The 11,074-nt window shown below is 36.8% G+C and overlaps 1 protein-coding gene across 1 annotated transcript in view; it reads right to left on the bottom strand.

Annotated features, from left to right (window-relative positions):
• Nucleotides 1-25: 25 nt before the first annotated feature.
• The window catches only part of lias (lipoic acid synthetase), a 23,239-nt gene continuing 12,190 nt past the window's right edge, over nt 26-11,074 (bottom strand). Inside the window, exons 6-11 of the mRNA XM_020528183.2 lie at nt 10,732-10,789; nt 10,252-10,380; nt 6,825-6,970; nt 5,930-6,000; nt 3,563-3,674; nt 26-1,824 (exon numbers count right to left, since the gene is read on the bottom strand). Of these exons, the coding sequence (XP_020383772.1) occupies nt 1,772-1,824; nt 3,563-3,674; nt 5,930-6,000; nt 6,825-6,970; nt 10,252-10,380; nt 10,732-10,789 (569 nt within the window). The 3' untranslated portion in view covers nt 26-1,771. The remainder of the gene's footprint in view (nt 1,825-3,562; nt 3,675-5,929; nt 6,001-6,824; nt 6,971-10,251; nt 10,381-10,731; nt 10,790-11,074) is intronic.

Here is an 11,074-nt window from a genome sequence, read left to right as displayed (position 1 = left end):
TCCAAGCAATTAACTATGGGCAATAAATGCTGGCCCGGGCAATAATGCCCAAATCCCCTAAGTGAACAAACACCTGGATCTTGTACAGGGAAATCAAACCTTTATGATTTTCCATCATCATGAACATAAGATCTCAGGCTAGAAAGATTTTATGAAATCACACTCCACGTATCACTGAAGCGCGAGAATATCAGAAAATTGGTCAGAAAATCATGGCTAAATTCACGACACATTCCTGTGAAGCAAACCTATGTCAGGAACTTAAATTTGTAAAGTCAAACCCCTTGTGAAATCTTAAAACGTAGTACCAATGGTTATGAACCAAGCAATGGAAGATTGTTTACTGTTATCAGTACGGCAGGAGGTTGGGACCACAATATTTTTTTCACACAATGTTGGGGAGTTTAGGAAAATAAGAATTACAGGAGCTAGATTCAATAGCTGACGAAACAGCGTGAAGATTAGGATGAACCTACATATTTACCACTGTGTTCTAATTATTTTTATTAGAAATATCACATTTAGTTCAATACAAGTTTTTTAAAAAAAAAACCATTATACAGTACAATACCTCAAAGTGCTGAAGGATGTATTCAATTTTCATTTACCTGCATCAGTTTCACATCAAATTGAATGTTACACAAGTTATGTTACACATTGGTTAAAATATTTTAACCAATTATATTAGTGCATCTCTGATGATTTAGAAATACACAATTCAACATATTGTTTAACCCAATTTACAAAATATTAGCAAAGATTGCAGGAGGGGAAGGAAAATCATTCAAAACAAGGAAATCAATTAATGAAGCATATGGAATCTCCAGTTTCATAAAGAGAGGCATAAAGTACAAAAGCATGGAATTTCTAGTGAACAGTCATAAAATATTGATTTGCACTCAACCAGACAATTATCCAATTCTGTACATAACACTTCAGCAAAGATAAGGCGGCATTGAAAATAGAATGTACAAGTTTGGCTCTGGAGTGGTTGTAAAAGTAAAGCCACCACTATCCTGCTGGACCACAGGGCTGCTCACTCATTAGAGAGAGATGGCTGGTGGTATTTTAAACACAAGGTGTAGTGACGCTCAGGCGACAGCAGAGGTTGAGAAGGAGAGTCCTTCTTGGTAACCTCAACTGGTGTGGGAATTAAATCTACGTTGTTGGCATCACTCTACATCACAAACCAACTGTCCAGCCAACTAAGCTAACTGCTGTAAGAAAGCCTGCATTTCCAACAGGGTATGCCTTGACATTAAAATATAGCAAACATAACTAGCCAAGTTACTTTTTCCAGAGAGCCAGCATGGACTCAACAAGTCAAATGGTCCCCTTCTGTCCAGTAACCAATCTTTGACTTTACTTCAAATGTAACTGAACAAGTGATTGAGCATAACAATTTATTGTTCAATGACCTAAGTCACCAAATCAACCACCTTGTTTCCACAATATAATTTGCTCAAAAATGTAATACATTTGAAAGCTCAACATTTTATAGAAAGCATCTTCTGAATTCTAGTCAAAATTTAACTTGATTTTTAAGCAAAAAGAAGAGGAGTTATCCCCAGGAAGGATTATACAGAAGTAAGCAGTTGATAACTAGTGTTTACATCCTCTAACACCATAGTTAGGATTACAGTAGATCAATTCCACCCATTACCACATTCTCAGAGCAACCACAGATAGATTCCTTTCAAATACTGCACCAAGGTAAGTATAAGTATCATTTTGGTTTTCCAAGATCATAGCTTTGCCAGTTTTCAGTCACTTAATTCTTCTCAGCCGTCCTTTCACGAAGTATCTTCTTCAAGAAAAATTCACCTGAATAAAGATAGAATGAGTTATTTGTTAGGAGTGTGTTTGTTTAACTTTGTTTTTTTTTATTATTTTTCCTCTTGATTATTTTCCCGCCAGCTGAAAGGCCAGAGATAGATTATCCCCAAAGTATCTGGAAACATCATGAAGAAATGTTAAAACACTTTTGCCACTAGGCTCAAGTTGGATATGTCTCATGTTCAATGCCAAACATCAAAGTTGTCAGTTAACCCTCATTCTAAATGGAGTAGAATCTACATGCAAAATGTGAGATCATACAGCTTCCTTGAAGGAAAACAGAAACCTATGCTGTGGACACTACACTTGCACACTATTGCTAACCCAGCTGTCTCTTATCTTTATTGAATATGATAAGTCCAGTCTAAAGAAAGTGAAAATAAAGATTTGTCCATTCACTAAATCAACAATAAAAGGTGTAGGACAGAAGACAGCTAGTTTCCAAGAAGGGCACTTTATTTTCACAGTGATTTACATTGTATTAGTTTTCCACCAAACATGTTAGAAAACTGAATAAAATTCGACAGTGTTCAGAAGTATGATTGTTAATAAGAACTTCTTTTTAATATGACTTCTATTTTGTAAGCAGAAACCATTTTTGAGACAAGATAGGAGAGACATAAGGGGAGGTGGTGTCTGGGTGAGACACATGGAAACTACAATAAGATGGAGGATGATCTCCTACATTTAAAAGATGATTGCCTCTTCCTTGCTAAAGATAAATTTCATCACTGAAGTGTTAATAGCAATCTAGATGCTCAGTTCAAAAGCTTCATTCAAGGAGAAGTAACGATCTGTCCTTTTGGCATCTCTGGAGCACTGATGTTGACAGCAGGGTGGGGTAGAATACACAGAATTTGAGGACTTCACACAGCAAAGTATTTGAGTTTACTTCAGGATTTAAAAAAGACTCAAATTCAGAATCAACTAGACAGTCCTGTTGTATTTTTTCTGTTCACAAAATGTACAAGTGACAAATTATTACATTTTTAGAATTTGTATATTTGTGATAAAAAGATATTAAAATCAGCCCGAAAGGTCTTCCTTCCAGTCAGCTACAGAACACTGGAGAGAAAGCTGCAGGATTATGCAAGTCTGAGCCCCCACTCTTGGTGGGAGATGGAGGCTGGCCAGGTAGGACAGCAGATAAACAGAATATACATACTTAGCTCTTGGGTCTAATAATTCTCACCTCCGTGTAGCTGAGGAAACCTGGATGTTCAGAGTTAAAAACAGATGAAGTGTGTTCCAGAGACAAGACGCCACCATTAAAAAAAATGACTTTCATCATATATCACGTACAGTTGTACTTGGTGGATGTAGTACTTTTGTGCTAGTAGCATACTCCGTATAAATGTAGGTTAGAAATTTGCACAATTGAAATGGTGCATTGACCTCAAAAGATCAGATATACCACTTAAATGTTCAAGTTATGAGGTTAGTTACATATGCAGAATTTCTGAAGTTTTCAACTGCTAACACAATTGTGATTGCCACTGCCTCTTGGACTGTTGTAAAGCAGTGTCAGCCGGCTCAGTACTTTTTGTGTAAATCAATAACTACTATGGTTTATACAAACCAGTTGCTGATAGTTTAAATATTTTACTCAGTCTTATTTTATGCACGAGCAACATGTGGTGCTCCACCTGGTGGTGGCCTTACTTATAGACTATTGGTGACAGACATTGTATATAATTCTAATTCTATCCAAATACTACACCCTCACCTGCTTTGTATGAAGATCGCACCAGGGGTCCACTTGCTGTGTACAGGAATCCAAGTTCGTTCCCCACATTTTCCCAGAACTTAAATTTCTCTGGAGTTATGTACTCATCCACCTAAGAGAAGGTGCAGTGTTAATGAATTTTCTTATTACGAGAATTGTCTCTTGGAAGTCATCAGGAATGGCAAGTAATTTTTAGTGAACTTGTTGAAACCTTAAACTTGCTCAAAAGAGTCACAAAATATATTTTTCTCTTGCCACATTTTTCAGGAGGCATGACTTCAGCAATTCTTAGAAGATTACTAATCAATATTAGAGGCTTCGAAAGATTTCCTGGTTAATTTTACCCAAAAAAAACCGCTAGTTAAATAGCATCTAGATGTTTGATCCACTTAAGCAACAAATCAAGGATTTGGAGATGGCACAACTATGACTGCCTGCCTAACAATGCTTCTCAAATTGCTAAGACAATTAATGTAATAAGGTTATAACTATTTATTTCATATCTACGTATGGAGAGAAAGCCTTAACACTGAAATGTAAAGTTCATTCTGGTGGGTTACAGAGCATTTTCAGGCTTTATACAGTTTGCAGCATATATTATAAATTCCCACACTCCAATGTCTATGTCTCACATTATATTTGTTGTCCCACTGTTTCATAGTTATTGCCTTCTTTTACCCAAGAATGGTTTTATCTTGCTGATAGTGCAGCTCCTATATTTTTAGCAGCCCACCTACATCTAGGGCTCCCATTTTATGAAACTGAAAACATAACCGCTAACTAACTGAAACATATTCAAACCCTTCACTGTTAACAGAATGTGGGGGAAGAGAACTGCTCAGTCAGACCTTTCTTGTTGACCACTTACCTGCTTCATATGAAGACTATATCTGGGGTGCTGTTTCTGCCGAAATAACAGAAATCTAACATTGGTTTAGAGATGATGCTGCAGAATATTATACAAGAAAAAGGGCATTCACTTTGGATTTCCTTTGTTAATAAGCCACAGATAACATCTCAGGTGAAGGCCGGCACGGTCTGGGGCAGAGTGGAGGCTAGATGCCGGTGTGGACTGGGCTGGAAGGACTGGTGTTCTGAACTTTTTATTTCTCTATTGTCTAATTTATTCCTACGATCTGCAATGCTGGACTTTTTTTTTCTAATTTCTTTTCTTAAGAACTTGTACAGAAGAATCTGTACCTAGGAATGTTTTACCTAAGATGGCCTGGTAAGAGGGGACTTGTAAACTTTTCTCTGTACTCATTGGAGTACATGTGACAATAAAGCTAATTCAATTCAATTTCTGTTGATTCTCACTCCTGAAAAGAAGTTATAAAGCAATTATATAATTATAAAACAAAAAACATACAAGAGCAAAACTTGAGGAAACATTGGACCTGAAACATTATAAATTGCCACTTATTATGCAGAGGAGTTTCACTTTGTTAATTTTTGTTGTCAAAATGTTTGGCACGCGGAAGGATCTCTAGACAAGTTAATTAGGCCAAAGGGAATCAAAAAAGTTATTAAAAATACAGGTAAGTAATGCTGAACACAAATTGTTTGACTTGTTTTCAGTTGTAAACAAATTACAATTAAAGATAAAGTATCTTTTCAATTCTGCAACTTTGAGTTCGATTCCAGAGCAAACCAATCAGATTAAAGATCCTCTGTTTCTGTACGCAGGAGAAGTCTCAATCACTGCTTGTTAGACATGGATACAGAACAGAAGATGCTTGTGAATTTGTCAATGAATTATAATCTCAGAGACCACAGGGATGACTGATGTGTGAAGTGAAGCAGAGGTATGCACGCCAGGGAGAGGAGGGGGTGCATTTTTCTAAGGCAAAACATTAAGAATATTGTTGTTGATAAGGCAAGGTAGATTTTCTCCACATCTAGCCAACCAGTCCAGAACTGCAAAGACCAAGTGAGAAGAGTCAGGTACTCCACAGAACTAATCAGTACAAGAACACGCAAGAAAAACATTTTCCAAGTTAACATTGAGTAACAATAAGAATGTTTGTTCAAAACCCATTGAGGTGATCTTACAATAACAGACTGATCCTCTAAGCTGATCACAAGTATTAAATAGTATATTAAACTGTATTTAATTATGTGCAGGTGGAGGACATTAACTGGGGTTTCACTTGAGCAGACCTAAAGAGACACATGGGAATTGGGGTGTAGTTGAGTCAGGAGAACTATGGTCAAGTCATTTCACTTTGCAAACAAATGTTAGACTGAGTAAAGAGTGGCTCCATTACTATTCTTTGTGGGATATAACAATTAGTGTAAAAACAACTTATAAATCTCATCCAAGTGTGTGCAACATGTAAGCCAGATAGATATCGCAACCGATCTTACCTTTAAATGTCGCTTTGTTGGTTGCATATATTGCCCCAATGTAACACAATCCACACCAGCCTCTCGTAGTTCTGAGAGAGAACATGTAGATGACTTTTGAATTATTTAGGAGAGACCAATAGATTATGGTTCTAGAAACTTTGAGTGGTGAATTACTGCTTCATATCTGCAAGCAGCTATTATCCCCTTTTCTTAATTTGATAAACAAAACAAAAACATTTTTAAATTACTAGAGTTGATCTTTCTCTTCAGAATATAGTGTTACAGCTTCATTCTGTAGCTGTTATTCTGTTAACCTGCTGAACATATGTAAGGTGTGATTTGCCTGAATAGCATGCAAAACAATACTTTTCACTGTAGCTTGGTATATGTGACAATAATAAATCAAATGATAAATCAAACCATTGTGTTAACCAGCGGGGTAAAGCTTATTTAACCAGTATGACTACACCAATAATGGTTTGTTCTTCTGATGTTAAAATATTAATAGGTAAAATTAATCTAAAACATGCATTTAGTAATTAGAAATTTCAGATTCTGGCCTCAAACCAACAGTGAAAAAATATTTAAAAAGCAGAAATGGAAGACTGCTTAAAAGCATCATACAGATATACCTGCAGATACACAAACATACAAGTGGGAGAGTTTAACGCTCATCCTGTTACTACCATGACCTACTTGAAATTAAAATCCAAAATCACAGGGAAAGGTGTTTCAGACTTAGATTCTGTAGTTTTAAAATATAGTCTTTATGATAATGGAAAATGATAATATTCTTGAATTCTTGCACTTTAAATGTCAGTTTAGTAACTTGACCAAGTAGTTTAAAAATATTAAAATGAAAACAGAAGAGCATCACCCTTGTGTGGAAAGGGTTTGTTTTGTTCACCGATACCTTTCAGAGTTGCATACACCTGAGCATCCGTCTCGCCAAGTCCCAACATTATCGATGTTTTTGAAAGAAGACTGGGTTTTACCTCCTTCGCATGTTTTAATACGCTCAGTGATTGGTCAAACCTTGCCCGAGGGTCCCGAACAGTCCTAAAGCAATCAAAGAAAGTTTCAATATCTAACAGTCACAAATAAAGAAGAAGAAGAAACGAAGATAGTCTTGTTTTTCTCTGCTTTAAGTATTTATTCCATATCCCTTTAGAAGCAGCAATTGCCTCTTTACACAGTCTCTCACTTCACTCCCTCCTAGTAACAATTTTAAAACGATAGCCCCTTGCTACCAGTTCTCTCATTACAGTATATCATCTTTCCTTATTCACGTCAAACGTCTCCAAAATTGATAAAAAGAAACCAACATACTCCACTCTCAAACAAATGATTCCAATATCACAAATCTCTTCTGGTACCTATAGTTTTCTATTCACGAAGGGAAAATAGGGACAGGAAAACTCGTTCAACCCCTCAAGTCTATTTCCATCAATGAGATGGTGGTTTCCAGGTACCTTAACAATATTTGCCTACTTTCACTCAATTTCCTTGATTATTGCAGTATTGAAAATGTCATAGCCTTCTGGAGACCAAGTTTCAGATTTCTGCTAATCTAACCGTACAAAAGTGATCTTTAAATTACTCCTAAATGATTGAACTCTAACTTCGTAAGTTCAGATCCCTATCATGAATTCCTCCACCAGAGGAAACAGTTTTTCTATACGTATTCTATAATGATGAAACACTCCATTGGACACCCTGGAAAATACTTAAACGCAAGGGTACAAATTTGCCCACATTATTTAACTCTCTCAACACAGCAAATCAGGTGAATCTGTGCTACACTCCCTCAAAAGGTTAGAATATCCTTTCTGACGTGCAGTGCCCATAAACCCCAAGACTGGGTCTAATCAAGGCTCCATACAACAAATGAATTATTTCATTTTTGAATCCAATCTCATGGTAATCAAGGCCAATGTTCAATTTAAGCTTTTAATACTTTCTGAACCTATACACTAGCTTTCGTTGATCTGTGTAACAAAACACCTAAATTCCTTTGCTTTTTCACAGTTCCTATTTTGTCAGAAAATATTATTTGCTTTTCACATTTAGATCACTTTTAGTTTGACAAGCTGTAACTAGTGGCATGCCACAGGGATCAGTGCTGGGCTCCTCACTAATCACAATCTATACGAACAACAGATGAGGGAAGTGAACGTACGGTAGCAATGTTCCTTGATGACAAAGACAGTTAGTAAAATAAATTGTCAGGAGGAGGTAAACAGTCTGCAAAGGAAGATAGACACGTTAAGTGAGTTTGAGTGGGCAAAAGAAATTGGCAAATAGTGTTTAACATTGGTAAATATAAAACTGTCAATTTTGGCAGGAAGAATAGAAAACCTGTATCTTATTTAAATGGAAGGAAACTGCAAGATTTAGTGGTACAGAAGAATCTCTTAGTCCTGGTACATGAATCATAAAATGTACTATGTAGGTACACAAGGTGATCAGGAAGGCATATGAAATGTGTCATTTATTGCAAGGTGAATGGAATACAAGTGTAGGGAAGATTTACCTGCAGTTGTACTGTGATTTGGCAAAAATCACATCTGGAGTACTATGTACAGTTTTGGTCTCCTTATTTGAACAAAAATAACTGCTTTAGAAGGAGTCGCAGAAGGTTCATTGGACTCATTTCTGGGATGAGGGGTTTATTGTCTGAAGACAGGGTTAGCAGGTTAGGCCTGTACCAATTATGGTCTTGTTGAAGCATAAAATAATCTGAGGGCTGATTCGGGATGATACTTGGAGGAGGCTTCCTCTTGTGGAGGAGACTAGAACTGGAGGATACAGTTTAAGAATAAGACGTCATCCCTGTAATACAAAGGTGAGGAAAAATGTCTTCTCTCAGATTTGTTAACAGTGTGGAATTATGTTCCTCAGAAGCTAGCGGAGGCTGAGTATTCAAATGTATTCCTGTCTGAGTTAGGTAGACAAGGGAGTCAAGCAATATTCCTTACAACTTTTTTTGCTGTGCACAGACCTAGAGGCATATCAACTGATGTGCATTTCCCAGTGGCTGCACCATTTAGAGGGAAAGTTGGACTTGAAGGTTATATGGTGCAGACAGTTAAGTGGAACGGAGACCACAACCAGATCAGCTGTGATCTTACTGAATGATGAAACAGGCTAAAAAGGCCAAATGGCCTTTCTTTATTCATTCATGGGATAAAACATTGCTGACTGGGCCAGTATTTAGTGCTTATCCATAGTTGTTCTCAAGGTGGTGGTGGTGGTGAGCTGCCTTCTTGAATCTCCTACTCCTGCTCATAGGTTCTATGTTCCTATATAAAAAGTTAGAAGGCACATATGTTTTGTCATCTGGAAACCTGAATACACAGCTCACCATTCTTTCGTCTAAGTTTGGAAATAAACGATAAGAATCTAAGGCCACTGATCCCAGGAGTAGACCTGATGTGCTGTGAATTATGTGTGGGGTTTGAGGTAGATTCATCTATTGTTTTAATGTCCTTTCCATAATGGGGCATTCAAAACTGTACTCAGTGCTTCAACTTCCTATGACTTTTAGATTCCTCTTATTTCTGCTAAAACAGCAAGTAACTCATTGTCACAGTTCTGCCCCTAATAACATAAACAGTGAGAAAACATTTGTTAGGAGGAATGCTCCTTTGATTGCGTCCGCAACTTAAATTGTGAATGAGTGACATGGTGGGCTTTTTAAAATGACAATGTAGATGTAGTTATTTGAAGCACCTACCATCAATATTAACATGGAGGTGCTTTCAATTTCTTCCCATTCTCTGTAAGTGTATTTTACCAAGAAACTAAAGGATTTTCTACTCGGGTGTGTTTATCACAAAAGATCAGTAATGATTATTCCATAAGAAGCTGAAAATTGTTTCAGCTGAAATCGCAATTTTCTAGAATATTGATCTTCTAAATTAAAATACTTCAATTGATGGGAAGAGAGTAGGGCATGCTTTTATTTTGATTAAAAAATAGAGCAAAAATACTAAAAATCTCAACTATCAAAAAACAAAAGCAGCAGAAATGCTTGTCTAGTGTCTTTAACCCAGTGTGTGTGAAATCAGATACGGATCATGCTGAGATTTCTCAATTGGTAATGATATTGGAAACAGCTGCAAGTGGTGGTGATATATTGGTGATCACAGATGCCTTTCCAGTAGTTGACCTGGGTTTGATTCCTGGCCTTTGCAAGTTGCGAATTTCACAGGTAGGATTAGATGCATGGCTATGGGACTAAAACCACAAAAAAGGGGAATACAATGTCTAAATGAAAGGGTGGAGGAAGTGGTAGCAGTAGTTTGACCAAATAATCTACAATCAACATGCATTCATACCTTTGCAGCTCCCGAACAGTCTCCACGTTGTGTGCGTATACGTCGAGTCCTGACACAGCAACTGTTTCAACAGCTTTTAGGTCTCCTCTGAAGTCAGGGGTCAGGCATTCTACTATAATTTTTGAATGTCTACAAAACCAATTGCAAAGTTATACAGTCAATGAAAATTCAAACGACATCATTTAAAATCGAGGAAGGATAAGCCACTTTGCAAACACCAAATTGTCATTAAATCTCAAAGATCAAATAGATTTTCATAGATTATGTACTTAAAGAAACAACATATGGATAAATAATTCAGAATGTGGTCCAGTTCACCCATCTTGAAAATTAAATGTGAGCATGAAAGCAAAAGGATCAATTTCCTGACAAAGATTTTGCTACAACAAATTTTCAAAAATACTGATAGCATTTTCAGAGAACTGGGCCAGCAAAGTTATCTAAAAGATCAGGAATTACAAATAATTTAAATAGCTTCACCTTTCTTTCAAGTGTGATACGGTTGCTGCAAAGTGTTTTGCTCCACCATCTGGAAGATCTGACAAAAAGGAGAAAGTCACACGACAATAGTACTTCTCCATAATTTTACTTTTAATTTATTAATATAGTTCAACAATCGCAAAATAAAATGGCAATCTAAAATTGCACAAATTTTTGTCATTGCCCTTCCCATTTACAGGCCATTAAGGAGACAAAATGTACACAGATGACCTGTAACAAGTAGCACTGGACAGAAATAGTAAGAACTGGAGTCAAAGATAACACAGCGTGGAGCTGGAGGAGCACAGCCGGCCAGGCAGCATCAGAGGAGCAGGAAAGTTGA

This window comes from Rhincodon typus, unplaced genomic scaffold, assembly GCF_021869965.1.
Source record: "Rhincodon typus isolate 14 unplaced genomic scaffold, sRhiTyp1.1 hic_rhity00000977, whole genome shotgun sequence".
NCBI lineage: Eukaryota > Metazoa > Chordata > Chondrichthyes > Orectolobiformes > Rhincodontidae > Rhincodon > Rhincodon typus.
Note: the sequence above shows the minus strand (reverse complement) of the source record. Positions and strands in the feature narration are given on the sequence as shown.